At 48.7% G+C, this 20,664-nt stretch overlaps 1 protein-coding gene across 1 annotated transcript in view; it reads right to left on the reverse strand.

Annotated features, from left to right (window-relative positions):
• The window catches only part of ADAMTS7 (ADAM metallopeptidase with thrombospondin type 1 motif 7), a 55,244-nt gene that overhangs the window by 28,943 nt on the left and 5,637 nt on the right, over window positions 1–20,664 (reverse strand). Inside the window, exons 2-8 of the mRNA XM_024754302.1 lie at window positions 18,000–18,355; window positions 15,908–16,073; window positions 14,580–14,776; window positions 9,587–9,670; window positions 9,116–9,240; window positions 7,825–7,974; window positions 6,537–6,680 (exon numbers count right to left, since the gene is read on the reverse strand). Of these exons, the coding sequence (XP_024610070.1) occupies window positions 6,537–6,680; window positions 7,825–7,974; window positions 9,116–9,240; window positions 9,587–9,670; window positions 14,580–14,776; window positions 15,908–16,073; window positions 18,000–18,355 (1,222 nt within the window). The remainder of the gene's footprint in view (window positions 1–6,536; window positions 6,681–7,824; window positions 7,975–9,115; window positions 9,241–9,586; window positions 9,671–14,579; window positions 14,777–15,907; window positions 16,074–17,999; window positions 18,356–20,664) is intronic.

A 20,664-nucleotide genomic window follows, 5' to 3' on the forward strand; every position in this document is an offset into this window, starting at 1 on the left:
GATTTAAAAAGAAATCAAAAAATTTCTGTGAAAGAGATGATAACCACAATTAACAATAAAAGGATGAGCATGAAGATGTAAAAGAGGACATCAAAATCATAAAATGTGGGTGAGGAGAGTCAGAAAATGTAGGGTTTTTTCCTAGAATGTGTTTGAGCCTATATGACTACCAGTCTAAAACAAGTAGATATAGGAAGGGGATAACATACTTGAAGAACAGGGTGACCACAAATCAAAAACATACAACAGATTCACAAAAACCAAAAAGAAGAGAACCAAAAAGAAGTATAATACAAAAGAAAATCATCAAACCACAAAAGGAAAAACAAAAAGCAAAAGAAAGGGATAAAGAAGAAATATAAAATCAATGGAAAAACAAGGTTTAAAATGGCAATAAATACATATCTGTCAATAATTACCTTAAATGTCAATGGACTACATGCTCCAATCAAAAGACACAGAGCAGCAGACTGGATTATAAAACAAGAGCCTACAATATACTGCCTACAAGAGACCCACTTTAAGGCAAAGGACACACATAGATTGAAAGTGAGGGGATGGACAAAGATATTCCTTCATGCAAAAGGAAATGTCAAGAAAGTAGGGGTCACAACACTCATACCAGACAAAATAGACTTTAAAACAAAGGCTATAAACAAGAAACAGAAGCAACCTAAATGTCCATCGACAGATGAATGGATAAAGAAGATGTGGTGTGTGTGTGTATATATATATATATATCTGAATCACTTTGCTGTACACCTGAACTAACACATTGTAAATCAATTATACTTCAGTAAAAAAATAAATATTAAAAAAAACAAAGGCTGTAAAGAAAGATAAAGAAGGACACTACATAATGATAAAAGGATTAATACAAGGAGGTGATATTACACTTGCCAACATATATGCACCCAATACAGGAGTACCCAAATACATAAAACAAATACTAACAGACATAAAGGAAGAAATTGATGGGAACACAAGAAGAGTAGGAGACCTTAACACCCCACTCACATCAATGGATAGATCTTCAAGATGGAAAATCAATAAGGCAACAGAGATTCTAAATGATACAACAGAACAGTTAGACTTAATTCATATTTTCAGGACATTATATCCAAAAAAAGCAGAATACACATTCTTTTCAAGTGCATATGGAACATTCTCTAGGACTGACCACATACTAGGGCACAAAACCATCCTCAAAAAATTTAAGAGTATAGAAATTATTTCAAGCATCTTTTCTTACCACAACGGCATAAAACTAGAAATCAACCACAGAAAAAGAAACAAGAAAAAACAATTACAAAGGGCTCCCCTGGTGGCACAGTGGTTAAGAATACGCCTGCCAAAGCAGGGGACACGGGTTCGAGCCCTGCTCCAGGAAGATCCCACATGCTGCGGAGCAACTAAGCCCACGTGCCACAACTACTGAGCCTGCACTCTAGAGCCTGTGAGCCACAACTACTGAAGCCCGCGTGCCTAGAGCCTGTGCTCTGCAACAAGAGAAGCCACTGCAATGACAAGCCCACGTAGCGCAACAAAGAGTAACCTCGGCTCACCGCAACAAGAGAAAGCCCAGTGCAGCAATGAAGACCCAACACAGCCAAAAATAAATAAACTAATTAATTTTTTAAAAACACAATTACCTGGAGAATAAACAACATGCTACTAAAAAAACCAATGGGTCAACAATGAAATCAAAGAAGAAATAAAAAAATACCTTGAGGCAAATGACAATGAGAACACAACCATACAAAAATCTATGGGATGCAGCCAAAGCAATCCTTAGAGGGAAGTTCATAGCGATACAGGTCTTCTTTAAGAAACAAGAAAAATCTCAAATAAACAACTTAACCATCTAAAAGAATTAGGAAAAGAAGAACAAACAAAATCTAAAGTCAACAGAAGGAAGGAAATAATAAAGATCAGAGAGGAAATAAATAAAACAGATTTTAAAAATAATAGAAAAAAAATCAATAAAACCAAGATCTGGTTCTTTGAAAGGGTAAGCAAAATTGACAAACCTCTGGCCAGGCTCACCAAGAAGAAAAGAGAGAAGACCCAAATAAACAGAATAAGAAATGAAAGAGGCGAAAGAGGCGAAATAAGAAATGAAAGAGGCGAAACTGATACTGCAGAGATATAAAAAACCATGAGCGAATATGATGAACTATTATATGCCAACATATTCGACAACCTAGAAGAAATGGACAACTTTCTAGAAACATACAGCTCACCAAAACTAAATCAAGAAGAAATAGATAACTTGAACAGACCAATCACTAGAAGTGAAATAGCATCTGTAATCTGGAATAAAAAACCCCCAAAAAACAAACGGAAAAAACTCCCTACAAACAAAAGCCCAGGACCAGATGGTTTCATAGGCAAATTCTACCGAACACACAAAGAAGAACTTATACTGATCCTTCTCAAACTCTTCCAAAAGACTGAAGAGGAAGAAAAACTCCCAAAGACATTCTATGAAGCCACCATCATCCTGATACCAAAACCAGACAAACACACTACCAAAAAAGAAAATTACAGGCCAGTATCTTTGATGAATATAGATGCAACAATTCTCAACAAAATATTAGCAAACCAAAACCAACAACACATAAAAAATGCCATACACCAGAACCAAGTTGGATTCAACCCAGGGTCACAGTGATGTTTCAACATATGCAAATCAACCAATGTGATACACCACATCAACAAAAGACAAAAACCACATGATCATCTCAATAGATGCAGAAAAAGCATTTGATAAAATTCAACATCCATTCATGATAAAAAAAAAACCTTGCAAAAGTGGGTATAGAAGGAACATGTCTAGACATAATAAAAGCTATTTATGACAAACCCACAGCCAATATAATACTCAATGGTGAAAAGGTGAAAGCCTTCCTACTAAAATCTGGAACAGGACAAGGATATCTACTCTCACCACTTCTATTCAATATAGTACTGGAAGTCCTAGCCAAAGCAATCAGACAAGAAAAATAAAAGGTACTCAAATTCAGAGGGAAGAGGTAAATCTGTCATTATCTGCAGATGACATGATATTATATATAGAAAACCCAAAAGACTCCACACAAAAACTACTAGAACTGATAAACGAATTCAGCAAGGTAGCAGGATACAAGACTAACATACAGAAATTGGTTGCATTTCTTTACACTAACAATGAAATATCAAAAAGGGAATGTAAACAAACAATTCCTTTTAAAACCACATCAAAAAAATAAAATACTTAGGAATAAACCTCACCAAGGAGGTGAAAGACTTATATGATGAAAACTACAAAACATTAGTAAAGGAAATTGAAGATGATTCAAAGAAATGGAAAGACAGCCCATGCTCTTGGATTGGAAGAATATTGTTAAAATGGCCAGCCTAATACCCAAAGCAATCTACAGATTTAATGTGATACTTATCAAATTACCCATGACATTCTTCACAGAACTAGAACAAAAAATCCCAAAACTGATGTGGAACCATAAATGACCCAAAATTGCCAAAGCAATCCTGAGGAAAAAGAACAATGCTGAAGGGACTTCCCTGGTGGTCTAGTGGTTAAGACTTCGCCTTCCAAAGCAGGGGGTGCGGGGTGGGGAGTTAAGATCCCACATGCCTCGCGGCCAAAAAACCAGAACACAAAACAGAAGCAATATTGTAACAAATTCAATGAAGACTTTAAAAATGGTCCACATCAAAAAAAAAAAAGAAAATCTTAAAAAAAAAAAAAAAAAAGGAACAAAGCTGGAAGCATAACCCTCCCAGGCTCCAGAAAATACGACAAAGCTACAGTAATCAAAACAGCATGGTACTGGCACAAAAACAGACATATGGATCAGTGGAACAGAACAGAGAGCCCAGAAATAAACCCACACACCTAAGTTCAGTTAACCTTCAACAAAGGAGGCAAGAGTATACAATGGGGAAAAGACAGTCTCTTCAGTAAGTAGTGCTGGAAAAGTTGGACAGCCACATGCAAATCAACGAAATTAGAACGCACCTTCTCCCCATACACAAAAATAAACTCAAAATGGCTTAAATACTGAACTATAAGACATGACACCATAAAACTCCTAGAAGAGAACATAGGTAAAACATTCTCTGACATAAATTATACCAATGTTTTCTTAGATCAGTCTCCAAGGTAATAGAAATAAAAGCAAAAATAAACAAATAAATGAAATAATGCCATTTGTAGCAACATGGATGTACCTAGAGATTATTATACTAAGCAAAGTAAGTCAGGAAAAGAAAGACAAATACCGTATGATACCACTTATATGGGGAATCTAAAATACAACACAAATGAACATATCTACAAAACAGAAACAAACTCACAGACATGGAGAACAGACTTGTGGTTGCCAAGGGGGAGGGGGCATGGGGAGGGAAAGATTGGGAGTTTGGGATTAGCAGATGCAAACTATTACATATAAAATGGATAAACAACAAGGTCCTATTGTATAGCACAGGGAACTATATTCAATATCCTATGATAAAACATAAGGGAAAAGAATATGAAAAAGAATATTTTATATATATATATAACTGAATCACTTTGCTGTACAGCAGAAATGAACACACTTTAAATCAACTATACTTTAATAACATTAAAAAAAACAGTATGGTACTGGCACAAAAACAGACACACAGAGCAATGGAACAGAATAGGCAGCCTAGAAATAAACCCACACACTTATGGTCAATTAATCTATGACAAAGGAGGCAAGAATATACAATGGAGAAAAGACAGTCTCTTCAATTAGTGGTGCTGGGAAAACTGGACAGCTACATGTAAAAAAATGAAATTAGAACAAGTTTTCTCAAACCATATACAAAAAATAAAGTCAAAATGGATTAAGGACCTAAACATAATACCGGCAACCATAAAAATCCCAGAAGAAAACATAGGCAGAACACTCTTTGACATAAATGGTAGCAATATTTTTTTGGATCCATCTCCTAAAGCAAAGGAAATAAAAATAAACAAATGGGACCTAATTAGACTTAAAAGCTATTGCACAGTGAAGGAAACTATCAACAAAATGAAGAGACAACCTACTGAATGGGAGAAAATATTTGCAAGATACGACTGACAAGGAGTTAATATCCAAAGTATTTAAACAGCTCATACGACTCAACATCAAAAAAAAATAACCAGATTAAAAAATGGGCCGAAGACCTGAACATTTTTCCAAAGAAGACATACAGATGCCCAACAGGCACTTGAAAAGATGCTGAACATCATTAATCATCAGAGAGATGCAAATCAAAACTATGAGATATCACCTCGCACCTGTCAGAATGTCTATCATCAAAAAGAACACAAATAACAAATGCTGGTATAGACATGGAGAAAAGAGAACCCTTGTACACTGTTGGTGGGAATGTAAATTGGTACAGCCACTGTGGAAAACAGTATGGCTCAAAAAAAGAAAAGCAGAACTACCATGTGACCCAGAAATTCCACTCCTGGGTATATATGAGAAAAAAATGAAAACACTAATTTGAAATGATACATGCAAACCAATGTTCACAGCAGCATTGTTTACAACAGCCAAGATACAGAAACAACCTAAGTGTCCATCAACAGATGAATGGATAAAGAAGATGTGGTATATGTATACAATGGAATACTACTCAGCCATAAAAAAGAATGAAATAATGCCATTTGCAGCAACATGGATGGACTTGAAGAATATAATGCTTAGAGAAATAAGTCAGACAAAGAAAGACAAATACTGTATGATATCACTCATATGAGGAATCTAAAAAATAAAACAAACTAGTGAATACAATAAAAAAGAATCAGACTCAGATACAGAGAACAAACTAGTGGTTACCAGTGGGAAGAGGGAAGGGAGGAGGGGCAAGATAGGGACAGGGGATTAAGAAGTACAAACTACTATGTACAAAATAAATAAACTACGAGGATATATTGCACAGCACAGGAAATATAGCCAATATTTTATAACTATAAATGGAATATAACTTTAAAAATTGTGAATCACTGTTGACACCTGAAACTTATATAATACGGTACCATCAACTACACCTCAATTAAAAAAAAAAAAAACTTGGGCTAATCATTTAAATTTTTAAGTTTGTCTTTATTTAGAACATTAACTAGCAAATAAAAATATAACATAGCGAATCAAGAGGACACAAAAGAAAGGAAAAGCTTTATATTTCATTGCCTTTAAGGGCACTTGCTTCCCTGCTTTTCACTGGACCCTTCCGGTCACATGGCCAGCCCTGTACCTCCTCCAGCTTCCTTTCCTATTCTGCTTTGGCTCCTGTAGCATCACTTAATATCCTGCCGTTCTCTGAAAATTATCCCACACTGCTCATGTCCTTGTGCCTTTGCCCATGCCTCTTCTACCAGGAATACCACTCTTCTCCCTTCTATACATCTGTGAACTCCTGCTTATCCTCCAAGGTGCTGTCTGCATCTCCCCGGTCACACCCTGATCTCAGGGGCTCAGACAAGGCCCAGGGCTCGGGGAGGGACTTACTCAAGGAACCTGGTGATGTACTCGCGGCTGCAGCGGGACCAGGTGAGAGGCGCAGCGTCGTACAGGAGCTGTGGAGACATGATGAAAGGCCGTTTCCCAACGGGTTCACAGTCATTGCCGCTTCCGTCATGCTGAATGCCAAAACTGTGTGAGAGCACAGGCCCCAGGGGCGAGTGAGCTGGTGGGAAGCCACCAGGCCGCCCCTCCCTCAGAGGTCTGCAAGGTGCTGGGTCCTGGCTCCCAGGCCTGGCTCTGCCACCAAACCACTGTGTGGCCTGGGGAAAGTCATATCCCATCTCTGAGACTCAGTTTCCTTAAGGTAAAACGTGGGTGTGCTAACTAGTGTCCCACGGGGCCCTCTGCCAGGTGCACCAGCCTGAGCCTGAACTAAGCACCAGGGACACGGGGCAGCCCGGCTCCTGCAATGAGCTGGCCAACAACGGCAAGCCAGGTGGCGCGCGTGGGGCCCACTGTGGCCCCTGCAACCTCACTGGTGCCAAGAACAGTCTGACAGAGTTCTGCCACCCCTCAAGTCCTGTCTCAAGGCTGTGCAGTGGAGTTAGGGAGTCTGAGCTCCTGCACCATAGGAAAAGTCTCAAGACCATCCTTGGGAAAGACATGAGAAAAATTACCTTTGCTGAGCACTTACTATGTGCCAGGCACCATACTAAGCACTGTGAGAAACATTATCTCTCTCAGCCCTCAGGGATGACCCAACACTTCGGACCAACAGAGCTCTCTGTGAGCCTGCCCTCATTGGCTCCCAGACATCTAAGACTGCCATATTCACAGCTAAACTGTCTGGGCACAGAGGGCCAAGGGTACGGGCCATGCCTAGGCATAATAGCCTCATGTGGAGGTGTCCAACAGAGGGGGCCTTGGACATCACTGAATCCAACCCCCTCAATCAACAGGGAATACACAGAGGCCCAGAGAGGGCAGGGAACTTGCCTAGGGTCACAGAGCGATTAGGAGCAGGGGGTTGGCAGGGACTAAGAGTAAGAAATGCAAAGCACTGAGGGCAACAGGGAGGGACAAAGGCCTATGGTGACTTTCTGGCCCATCTCAACCCCACTTCAAATAAGACTCACCCCTCTCCTAACAGGGAAGCGGCCTGTTTGTGGGGTGGGGACAGTGCCAAGGATAGCAATGTGGTCAGGCTGGGCTCATTCCTCAAGGCAGGGCTCCCTTCCCTGGGATTGTGTGGGCCATCGGCTTGGCTGTCTGGTGCCCACAGGTTGGGAGGTGAGGTCGGGTTCTTAGTGTGGCAGTGGGGTTGGCAGGGTACCTGTGCCCGAGCTCGTGGGCCACGGTGAAGGCCAGGGGCAGGCCCGTGTCCTCATTGATGCTGCAGCTGCGGTGAGGCTGGCACATGCCCGCCACGTGGGACAGGCCCAGGGTCTCACAGGGCTGGTTCATGGCGGCACACAGGTCCTTCCTGCACATGCAGAGAGAAGGGGTCCTCAGGCTGACTTGGCCAGAAGCCAGGCCCACCCAAGCTGACAGGGCTAGGGAGGGGCCCCTGCTGACACTGAGGGAGGTTGGGAGTGAAAAGGATGTCCCTGCCCTCGCTCCGAGACCAGCGCAGGAGCCATTTGGGAAGCAGGTGCCCTCGTTCACCCAGGACACCTATCTGGGCCTGGGGAGTAGACCCATGCACAATTTGGGTTACTACCCCAGCAAGGGTGCTGACAGAAGCTGCCGGAGCTCAGCAAAGGGAAATAACTCCACCTCAAGTTCAAAAACACTGCCTCTCATAGAGGGAACTTTCCTCAACATAATAAAGGCCATATATGACAAGCCCACAGCCAACATCATCCCCAATGGTGAAAAACTGAAAGCAATTCCACTAAGATCAGGAACAAGACAAGGTTGCCCACTCTCACCACTCTTATTCAACATAGTTTTGGAAGTTTCAGCCACAGCAATTAGAGAAGAAAAGGAAATAAAAGGAATTCAAATCAGAAAAGAAGAAGTAAAGCTGTCACTGTTTGCAGATGACATGATACTATACATAGGTTGGGGTCATGTTGAAGGGGGGTGGTGTGTAAGATTTTCTGGTTATAAAGGAGTTGCACAAGAGATCCTTCTAATAGAACCATTCTCTATCTAGACAGTGGCAGTGGATACAGAAATTTACACATGTGATAAAATTGCATAGGACTTAATACACACACACACACACACACACACACACACACACACCCAAACAAGTAAGTGCATGTAAAACTAATGAAACCTGAATAAGTCTGTGGATCATATCACCGTCAATTTCCTGGTTGGGATATAACTACAGTTATGCCAGATGTTACCACTGTGGGGAACTGGATGAAGTATAGATGGTACTTCCCTGTATTATTTCTGACAACTGCATGGAATGCACAATTATTCCAAAATAAAAAGATCTCCCCCAGTACTGCTGGAATCCAGTCTTGGGTCAAAGGTGTGAAAACCCTCCTCAAAATGAGGCTCCCTGAGAGCAGGGCTGTGTCTGCCCACCCTGAGGGTCAGGTAGCACCTCCCGCCCACGCAAGCTCTACCGGCCACACCTACGGCCCAGCCCCTCACAGTGGCGGTACCTGGTGAGCAGGATGGCGGTGTCGTGGTGCAGCGGGTGGGCGTCCCTTTTCATGTTGATATTTTTCTGCCACTTGCAGAAGCTCCTCAGGGTGTTGTCTGCGTGGTGAGTGATCTTTAGGTCCTCCTGGGGGCAGAGAGCGTGGCCACTCAAGCCTAGCCCTGAGCTCTGAAGGGTCAGGCCAAATTCTCCTTCACATGAAGGCGGGAGACAGAGGCCCAGAGGTGGCAGTGGGAAGACAAGCAGGCAGGCCCCCAGTCCAGCCTCCAGTCTGACAACCCCGCCTACAGGCACGTGCCAGACGGGACCTAAGAGAGGGTCAGCCAGGGACTGGGGGTGACAGATGACGCTGCTTGGGTCAAGGAGGCCCTCGCTGTGCCCCTCCACATGAGGCAGCTCAGGCAAGTGGCAGGAGGGCCCTGGCAGACGATGCCCATCCCAGGGGGCAGTGTGGGGCCACGTGACTTCTCACCTCCTCATCTTCCAGCAGGACCAAGCGCACGACGGTGATGTGGATGGGGTTCCCGATGCTGGGGTCATGAAACAGGCCGGCCACCTGCCCAAGAGATAAGGGTCAGGCTGTCACCTTGGATACAGGATATGGGCAGCCTCTGCCCACCTCAAGGGGTGCACACCCAAGTTCACACAATGGGGAGCTCACCAGTGCATGCATCCCATACATGAACGTGCCCACACCTGTACACACACTTCCCCAACCAGCAACTGCAGAACCTGGGGAGGACGAGAGGGCCTCCCAGCACCCGGCCATTCCTGAGCACCAGTTTCGGATCCTACTCCCCAGCTCACACCTCCAAATGCTGGCTTTTTGGCCCATCTCAGGGCCCTAACCTGCCCTGGCTGGGACAGCCCTGCAGCCCCCTCCTGCCCTGAGGACGCCAGGACCAGCATCCCAGGAGTGAGCCCTCCCATGAGGCGTGACCTGGGCACGGCCTGGGGGAGGGGTGGAGGCAGGCAGAGGCCCATCTTCCCTGGGGCTGAGAGCCATGGGGCCACGAGGGCAGGTGTGTGTGCCTCTCAGAGGCCCCCGTAGCTACAAGGGCGGCTCCACACTCAGCCCCAAGACAGAAGGCCATCCCCAAAGATGGACAGTGTGCCAAGGTGCTGGGAAATGGGGGTTAAAGCTATCTGCTCTTTTAAAGCTCCCTCAGAACAAGAAAGGGGCCAGCCCACAACTGGGGACAGTTGTCAAGGTCCCAGCAGGCAGAGATGTCAGGACACACCAGTTGTGAGTTGGCTTCTAGCAATTCCATCAAGAAAAATAATATTCAAATAGGAATGGACAAAACACACACTGTTAAGAGGGCAAAAAGCCCCTGATAATGGGGATGAATTACACTGTCAGAGCCCAAGGTCAGGAACGGTGAAGACAGTGATGCAACGTGTCTCTGTGCCCTCCATGCACGTGCTGGAGCTGGGAGCCCCTCTGCACTGCCTTCTTCCACCACATCAGCCAGTTCTGCCTCCTAAATTCTGTCCTCTAGCCCACTGCAGCCTTGCACCCCAGTCATCTGTCTCCGAAATGCAAACCCAATCACCCTATGCCCTTGCTTAAAGCAATGAGTGGGTCTTCACTACCCACACATAAGGAATACAGGCCTGTGTGGCATACAGGCCTGTGTGATCTGGCCCCTGCCCACCTCTATGGCCTCACTTCCCCCCTCAAACCCCCTCACTCCTGGCTCCAACCACGCTGGCTTTCTCTCAGAATCCCATGATCCTTCCTACCACAGGGCCTTTGCAGATGCTGTGCCCTCAGCCTGGAACACCTTCCCAAGTTATCTCTCACCCTCTCTGAGCTCTCACCCCTCCATCATGTCTTTTGGGGAGCCTTTATTCTACCCGACACTCCCAAACCACCATGAACTTGTCCTTCCTAGTACCCCCTCCATCACACCTTCATATTCATCAGGGTGACGGCTTCATTAACGTCTCTCTCCCATTCCAGACCATAAGCTCCATGAGTGCAACGTCTGTGTGGACTCCCTCTTAACAGCCCCAGTGATCTGTCCAGTACCTGGCACATGATGGACTCAAGAAACAGTTGTGGAATGAATGAATCTTGAGCACTTGCTAAGTTTTTCCAACGCGTTATTCATTTAAAAAAAACAGTGAAAAATGAAAAGAATACCCCGGAGAGAGTCAGATTAAAAGAACAAGTCTTTCCTAGTCGACATGCAGGTGGAGCCCAGAGGAGCCCCTGAGGGTCTGCTAAGACCTGTCCCAACAACTAGCCCAGCCCATATCCTGAGTTAGCGCTGGGATAGCTTCCCGTCACCACAAAGCCCCACCCCCAGCATATATAACACCTCTCACTGTCCCCCAAGAAGTATGGAGGTGAAACAGATGCTGGGAGGGACTAGAGGGTGGCAGAGTCATTACTTGTTGACCAGATCAACCAATGAGTGTCTGTTTATGGCCTGAGGTCAGTGTGGTTGTCTAGATAAACAATACCTAGGGAAGACAAGCCCTGCTCTGGTGCAGGCCTGGAGAGCAAGCCAGGGTGGGCAGTATTCATGAGAGTAAGATCTGGGGGTTACAGGTGACCACAAGCTCCCAATGAGCTGACAGTATGACATGAGCCACTCAAAAAGGGCCTGTGACCTCACAGGACATGAATAGAATTGAGGGCGCAAAGTTGGGTTGGGGGGACCTCTCTTGCTATGCTTGGAAGAGACCCACCTGAGCTCCCGGGCTCAGACCTGGGTCTGGCACAGAGAGGACACTGACAGATTGGAACCTGCAGGAGGCCCTGGTAAAGAGGAGTGAGCTGTCCTGAAGGTGGCTGTGGGGCCAAAGGGCAGATGCTAAAGCAGCCACAAAAGCAGCAGCAACACTGACCGAGCCTAGCACACACAGTCCTCATGCTGGGAGCGTCACATACCTTATCTCACTTAACCTTCTTACTTCTCAGGCAGGCATAACCATCCCCACCTTACAGATGGAGTAACGAGGCTCAAAGAGAGGCTGAATAGGGAATCAGAACCCAGATCTGACTGCATCAAAGTTTCTGCTCTTACTTCTTAAGTTTGGAAAGCGCTGCCTGCCTCCTCTCTGAGGGATTCTCAATGCCTATAGCTTTGGAGGCTCTGAGAAGTCCTGCAGTAAAGTCTGTGTTCCTTTTTTTTAACCCTGTGTTGCCAAACTTTTTCAACAGCGCCATCTTTCTTCACAGAACACTTGTAGCATCCCTTGGAACAAGTACTCCCTGGAATATTCTTTGAGAAATGCTACAATGAGATACAGCTTCCCCAGCATGGGATCCTATTCTTATGCATCCATCACCTCATCCTTGGTACAGAGCTGGCACTCATCACATCAGCGTTACAGAACTGCTTCAGAGGGAAAAGAGGGTAAGTTCTCCCCATCCACACCACCCTGTTCCCCCATCCTTCCAGCACACTCTGGCCACCACAGCTACCTAGCTGTCCCTCTCTGGGGCAGGCTGAGGGGCAGAGAGGACAGAGTGGGACTCTGGAAGCAGATACATCTGACCTCCGGTCCCAGCTCTGCCACTCACTAGCTGTGTGACCTTGAGCAAGCCCCTTGGCCTCGCTGAACCTTTGTTCCTTCAACTATGAAATGGGGCTGAGGCTTAGCTGAGGCAGTGAGTTTGGAGCACTGGACAATCAGCAGGTGTTCAGAAGGCTCCAGCCCTAACACACGGTCCAGCCCTCCTCGGAGGCTGGCTACATGCCCGCCCATGCCCCTGCCATCTCCTGGAGTCTCCCTATCAGGTATCTAGCACTGTTAGGCTCATAGGTGCCCCGACTCTGTTCTGACCAATGCTGGACTCGCCAGCTTGGGAAAACCTGATACTGTCCAGAGCAGGTGACTATGAGAGCCAGACCCTCCCTCCTCCAGGGTGGGGCTCACACATACATGTGTGCGTCCTGTGAGCCTGGACAGGGAGGCAAGAAGGGGCCCCGCTTTGGGGCCAAATCCTTGACCCCTGGCACACAGGGGATGTCACAGGGGAGCCTGGAGGGCCCAGTACCTGCCCACATAGAACACTCAGAAAAAATGAGGCAAATAAACCCAGCTAACCATTGGTGGCTCCAGCCAAGCTCCTGGGCCTCCTTCAGGCTGAGCCCCTGAGTGGAGGATCTCATGGCCTGGGAACCTGACCTTGCCCACCCCGAGCCCAGAAGCCAGGCCCTGCTGTCCAGCAACAGTCCCTCCTGAACCCTGGTCTTTAGTGGTTTGTCTCCCTGGGCAGACAAGGCTAAATAGAAGCTTGGCTGGGTCTTAGAGCCCTCAAGTGCCAGGCAGAAGGCTATGGCCTTTATTCCATAAGGAGGAGGGAGCCAACATGGGTGGCCAAGTCGGGCAGGAACCGGCCCAGAGCTGAGCTTGCCAATGCAGACTGAAGTAGTGGAGGCATGGTGGCCACAGACGGCGCCCCTTTCTTTCTCTGACCCCAGGCCTCATGGCGATGAAAGGGGTGGCCAGACCTTCGATGATCCAGAGCGCACTTCCTTTAATGTTGCAGGGAGTGTGAGGCTGGCATGGGCGGAAGTCACAGCACATGACACTGGCCACATCAGCTGCAGAGCACACTGTGCTGAGAACCTCACCTGTTCTCAGTCACCCAGCCCAGGAGGAAAACAGTGTTGTTCAGTGGGTGGCCTGCTAAGAATGCCAAAGGCAGAGATCTTTTCTCCCGGGGGCCCTGAGGCCTCCCACCTGCACACCCAGGGCAGCAGCAGGGAGGGACTGGTTGGCACTACAGGAGCAGGAATCACCAGCTCCAGCCTGCCACACTGCCCCAGGTGGGACCTGGGAGACCTAGGCTCCTGTTCAGCTCTGTCTTGCCTCGCTTGTGACCTGGGCAAGTCACTCACCCTCCCGGGGCCTAGTTATCTCAACTGTCCCATGGCGTCAAGAGCAGTATGACAATGCTGTAAGGTACTATTGTCATCCCCAGTTCACAGGTGGGCAAGCTGAGGCTAAGACAGGTAATGTGGCTTGCCCAAGGTCACCGGCTAGTAGAACACAGAACTGTACAGATCCTTCTAACTCTGCTGTGTGCTGATGTCTCAGGCAGGGGCTGGTCTGATTGGTCATTTCCATGTCCCCAGCGACCAGCACAGGTCCCGGCACAGAGGAGGGAGGTTTGTTCAGAGTGGTGTGGATGGGTCAACCAGTCTACAAGCTCCCTTAGCCTCCCCTCCCCCAGCTCTGGTCCTGGCAGGGGGTGGAGGCTGCTGAGCCAATGGGGTGGAATGACACTCAGTGGTGTCCTCACAGCAGCCCCAAAGGCCCCACCTCTGCCCAGGCTCTCTCCTAGTGACTCCTTGTGGGGCCTCCCATCCCCTCCTGGACTTAGGAGCTGGAGGCTTATACCTCCTGCTTGGGGCCTGGGGTACACCCACCCTTTGTACCTCAACACCACCATCCCCTGGCAGCCCTCGCCACCCCCCACACACCGCCCGCGGCAGCCTCACCATGTTCATGATGGTCAGCACGTAGCTCTCGACATTTGGCTGCCCGTGGTACTCCACCATTTTAGCATCAGCTACCACCAGGGTCTCCACCCACTTCTCTTTGCTGACCGAGCGCTGGTGTAGACGCCTCGGCCGCTGCCGGCGCCACTGCTGCCGCTGCTCCCAACGCTCCCTCCGGGGCTCCAGCTCCGGGGACTCTGTGGGCCCCAGACGGGCTGTGGGTTAGCTGCCAGTAGACTGGCCCAGGGCACATGTCTCAAGGGCCTTTCCCCAGTGAGCTCTCTCTGGGTCAGTGGGAACAGTGTTGGGATCAGAGGCAAAAGGCCTGGACTCCCATCATGGCTTTGCCCCAGACCTGTGCTGTGTGACCCTGACCTGGTCACTTCCCTTCTCTGATCCTGGGGGATGCCTGACTACAAATAGATAAGTTGATCAGCCTCACAGAGTGACTTCGGGGGGCTAAAGAAATGGTGGCTATGAACACAGTAAAGCACTGTGTCCGCGAGGCGAGCTCCTAAGCCCCTAACTCCCCACGCTGACCCCTCCCGCGCCAGGGGGTAAATACATCCCAGCACATGCAGATCCCCCGGCCTAACCCCCAGCCTGGGGAGGCTGACCAAGACCCCAACAAGCTGACCCCACAGGGGACCTGCCCCACTGACCCAGGCTGCCCCCAGATCAGAAGAGGAAGCACATCTACAAAGCTGGGGAAACTGAGGGCGAGAAGCATGCCTCTTTGGATATCTGTTCCAGCAAAGAGAGTCCCTGAGCTGTGGGCAGCTTGTGAAGTTGGAGCAGTCCCCAAACCCCAGCAGCCCTTAGCAGGCAGCTCCTTACAGACTGGCCGGCACTGACTGTGGCCACTCTGCAGAAGAGGTGCTGGGTGCCACACTCTAGGTCTCCAAAACGGAAGTCGGTGCGACCACCGTGGGGAGGGGAGGGAGCTTCCTGGCTAGCTGTCCTGCTGGGGTTGGGTATGGCCCGGCCTCGCCCGGACACTCGAAGAATAGTTGGCGCAGCTGGAGGTGCCCCAGGCAGTGAGTAGGGAGGGGCAGGGAGAGACGGAGACGGAGCCCTGAAGTGGGGAGACGGATGAGCTGACAGTGAGAGGTGCCAGTCCAGGGCATGGGCGGGGGCAGGCCTGAGAGGCAGAGGCCTCAGGCCCGTGGCACATTTGGAGGGCACAGGCTATGATGATGTGTCTGTCGGTCTGTGTCCCTTTGGTCTAACAGGAGCTGGGCATGGAGGTGTTGACAGAGGTTTCTAGAAGGCCCCTCCATGCCCCCAGACCCATCCCCTACCCCAGAGCTGGTAGCAGAGAAGCATACCTTTCACCCCACAGGTGCCTGGAGCCCTGGGGTCCCCCGGCTCTGCCCACCTCTCAGGGGCTTGGCGCTTGTATACCACGTGCGGCTGGGCGCGGCCAGGGCGGGCTGGGACACCGTCCAGGGGCTCAATGAAGTAGTCCTCGTTGGAGAGCTGGAACACACCTTTCTGGGAAAGAAGCACCAGGGTCACTTGGGGAGGGCTGGCACTCAGCTGCTCTTCCCACCCATCCCAGAGTCCTGTCCTGCCCAGCGGAGCCCACCACCCCAACTGAACCTGACACATTGTGCTTTCCTCCCTCTGGGCCTTTGTTCACTTTGTACCCTCTGCCTGGAATGTCCTTCCTTACAGCTTCACCCAGCCAAAGGCTTCTAGGCTAAGCTCAGAAGCCACCAGCCTAGCAAGCTGCTCCATATACCCACCCTACCCCTTAGCCCATAAGAAGCAAGAAGTGGGTCTGCATCTCCTGCATCCCCAAAGAAAAGCAGGAATTACAATTAAAAGCTTAACATCAAGAAGAAAAAAAAAAGTCCTGGGGATGTAATGTACAGCATGGTGACTATAGTTAATACTGTATTGTGTATTTGGAAGTTGCAAAGAAAGATCTTAAAAGTTCTCATCACAAGAAAAAGAACTATATGTACATAAATTTGTAACTAGACTTACTGTGATCATTTCACAACACATAGGTGTCAAATTGTTGTCTGAAACTAATATTTCAATGATATCTCAATAAAAAGAAAGAAATTTGATCACAGAAAGAAAGAAAGAAAGAAAGAAAGAAAGAAAGAAAGAAAGAAATGGGTCTGCTTCCGAATCTAACGAGATGTCCACAGAGATGCCCACTGCCACGAGGACATCCTTGTCCCTGGTCCCAGGGTCTGCCAGGGAAGGAAAGCTGGCAGGGATGTCTTGGTCATGTCCGCTGGTATTCAGAGAGGCCAGAGGAAGGAGGGGCCTTGGTAAGTATCTTTGAGCAGCCCACCACCTCCTGGGGAAGCTCAGGACTCCAACACGGAAGAAGGTTTTACCTCCCTTGGACCTCCCTCACTGGCTCCAAGTCGGCCAGTTGCGTCACTCAGGGCCAGAGAACCTGGAGCGCTAGACAGTACCTCATCAGCTCTAGGGGCTGGAGGCCTGGGTTGAATGCAGACTCCACCACTGGATACCTGGGTGACCTTGGGCAAGTTCTCTGAGCCTGCTTCCTCATTTGTAAAGGGAATGATGCACCTGTCGCTCAGGCTCAACAAGATTAATCAACTACATGGAAAGGGAGGGGCACAGACTGGGTAAATGAGACTTTCCCAGGCATATGGGCTCTCAAAGGCCCAGATACCCTAGAGTCTGTGAGGTGGGCTGTATTAGGCCCTGCCCTGCCACAGCCCATGGCTTTTCCTGAGCAATCTGAGCTGAGGCTCCCCCCCACCAACAGTGGATGGCTGAGAATGTGCAACCCTCCAACTCCTCCCACACCCCACGCTTGGGAGCTGGGAGCAGAAAGGGGCCCTATCCTGCGTAGAGTGGAGCTGCTCTAACTGGGCACTCAAGCAACGGGAGGCAATTAGGGCTGCAGGCAGTAGCCAGCATCACCTCAACCCAGAAGAACCTGGAGGTTGAGGCCTGCTCTCATCACCCCCTGAGGCAAGGTAAAGGTGAGGAAGCCTGTCCTGGAGAATAGCAGCCTAAAGAGTGGGGGCCGCGGAGGGAAACAAAGTCATAACTGATCCCCCGAAGAAGAGGGATTCAGCGGCTTTCTAAGTTAGTCTACACACACCACAAACAGTGGTTCTCAAAGTGGGGTGTCTGGACCTGCAGCTTCAACACTATCTGAGAAATTGCCAGAAATTCAGATTTTGCTACCCGCTCCCCCCCCACCAAGGTACACTGGGTTTTTAACAAGGCCTGGGTGACTCTGGCTCGCATTAAAGTTTGAGAACTGCTAGAGAACAAAGAGGCCTGCGTTGTCCACCCCATTTTACAGGTGTGAATACTGAGGCTGGGAGAGGAAAATCCAACAGGCCGAACTTAGCAGCAGGTCCGTGGCCAGGCCGGGGGCAGCCCTGCGTCCCGCCAGCGCACCCGGCGCACACTCACCAGGCCGTCGCAGGCGCTGATGGCTGCCAGGCCGCCCTCGAGCTCAGGGTCCTGCACCTCGCCGAGCAGGTGGCAGGCGGGGGCGTGGGCCCGGATGTGCGCGCGGCCCAGGCCGCCGCGCCGCCGAGTCTCGCTCACGAAGCCGGGCGCCAGCAGGTGCGAATTGGCTGTCAGGTTGAAGCGCAGCTCCCGGCCCAGGTACTGCAGCTCGTAGAAGGCGGGCGCGGCGGGGCGCGCGGACACGTCCCTCTTACGCAGCGCGCGCGGCCACAGCTCGTAGGACAGGAAGGAGCCCCCCGCGTCCACGCGCACCGGGTGCACGATGTCCAACGCTGCCCGGCCCTCGGCGGTGTGCTCTGCAGAGAGAAGAGCCGGACCGGAGTGGGGAGCGGCCGAGAGGGCGGCTGAAGTCTGAGCGCCGGGACTCAAACACCCACCACCTGTGCTATTTCACCTCTCCGTGCCTAGATGGCTCCATCTAGGTTATTGGGATAACCTCTTAACAGGTTTCCCTGCTTCCGCGATTGCCCGTGTGGCATCCCTCTCCCCTAGTCTTCTTTCAGCGTAGCAGTCACAGGGATTCGTTCTAAATCAGTCAGATCATGGCCCACCTCTGCTCCAAACCCTGCAGTGGCTTCCAGCTCACACACAGCAGGAGATAGAGTTATGGCGATGGCCTGTGAGGCTTTAGGCAAGGTTACCGCTCCAATCTCATCTCTGCTACACTTCCCGAGTTCCCTCCACTCGGCCACTGGCCTCCTTGCTGTTCCTCAGTCAGACATGCTCCTGCCTCAGGATTTCGCTGTGCTATTCCCTCCACCGGGAACACGCGAACCTCAGTGTTCCATCTGACTAAACCCCTCACTTCTTTTCAAGTCCTTCTTCAAAGCTCTCCTCACTTTATTTTAAAATTGCAACTCCCTGGCTCTCCCTATTCCCCCTTCCCGGCTTTATTTTTCCCCATAGCACTTCTGACATACTGTATCACTTAATATCTTCATTCTTCTTCCTATTTTTCTTTCTCCATCTCCTCCCAGTGTGAACTCTAGGAGGGCAAGAATCTTCATAGTCTTTGCTGAAGTGTTTAAGTGCCAGAGTATCTGGAAACTAGTAGTTTCTCAGTAAATGTTTGTGTACAATCTGTAGAATGGGGATAATTACTTACACTTTGGGAGCTGAGGATTAAATGAACTGAACTGCTCCACATATAGCCTGGCCCACTGACTGAACATGATGGCAAGTATGATTAGTATGCCTATTAGCCTAATGGATTTTTTTTTAAGTGCCTGAGGGTTCTGCACACATCTCCAGGTCTCCTGAGATGGGGAGTCAAAGAAGGACCACCCAGGTGGGGCTCCCTAGCCCCTCATCACTACCACTTCAGCAGAGCAGCTCTAGTTTATTTCTTTCACATTTAAGAGTTTGAATGAAAATGTTCCAGGGCTGCAAAACTTCTGCAGACTTCTGCTCAGGCCCTTGCCATTTGCAGAATCCTCTCCTAGTCATTCTGTCTGCTTGGATTTCCCAGTAAGCCTTCATTCTTAACCTTTTTTTTGCCATGGACTCTTTCTCAGAAAAATGTTTTTAAATGTATAAGATTAAATATACCAAGAAATTGATTATATTGAAATACAGTTGTCAAAATAATTTAAAAAGTAGATGTGAAATTATGTGCTCCTTTAGTAATGCACTAAACAAGATCTAATGGCAAATTTAACAACTATGGTGATTTAGAAGTAGTGATAAATGTCAACCTTATTTCAAGATACCTGCAACTGTATTGAGATAAAATATTTTGCTTTTCCTATTGGTAGCAAAATCACAGATACTGCCAACACTATTGTGATTTGTTGCTAATATTTATAATTGAAGGAAATGCTACATTTCACTTCAAGGTTACAAAAATTAAAGATGTAATATATTCCCATCCAAGGTCATGGATCCTCTGAATTCTACCCAGGTCTCTATGGCTGCAGATCCAGGTTAGGACACCTGCAGTGGAGTCCCCAGATTGTTTCTGGAGAATGCAAAGAGACATTCAGAGAAGTGCAGAGACTGGCTTAAAGCCACACGGCGAGAGTAATAAAGTCTCTCAAATGGCTTCAATCTCTCAGTAACATCGTTCTACATTCAGCAGTCCGTCCCTTGCTGGGCCTCAGTTTCCCCTTCGCCAACGTACGGAGTTGGACCAGATCAAGTTTTTCAAACTATTTTGGCCACCAGACCTAGTCTTCAAAAGAAATCTCATGTGGACACATACACACATAAGAGCAGCACTGCTGGGGGTGGGCGGGAACCCCAGGGCTGGTGCTCTTGTTCCCCCTTTTCCTTCTCTGCAGTTCCCAGGCTCTGAGGTACAGGTAGGAAACTGGCCCATGTGAAGTGTCTCCCAGCTTCAGGTCCTGCCCAGATCAACTGGCTTTATGCTCAGCTCCTGGGATCCTGGCTGCTCGTGACAATAACCTCTCGAGGCCACAAGAATGCCTGAGTGCCCTGCAGCTGTCCCCCAGGGCTCTCTGTGTGGCCACTGCTGGGGCTGGAAGGGAAGCCAAGCCTAGCCTGAAGCTCCATCCAGGCCAGGCCGCAGAAACCCAAACTGCCCTCCGATCTGTCTCCTGTCAAACCACGTATAAAGTGCCCTGCACACGCCAGTGGTGTGCCCCCC

The sequence above is a fragment of the Neophocaena asiaeorientalis genome, unplaced genomic scaffold (assembly GCF_003031525.2).
Source record: "Neophocaena asiaeorientalis asiaeorientalis breed wild unplaced genomic scaffold, Neophocaena_asiaeorientalis_V1.1 scaffold743, whole genome shotgun sequence".
NCBI classification, from domain to species: domain Eukaryota; kingdom Metazoa; phylum Chordata; class Mammalia; order Artiodactyla; family Phocoenidae; genus Neophocaena; species Neophocaena asiaeorientalis.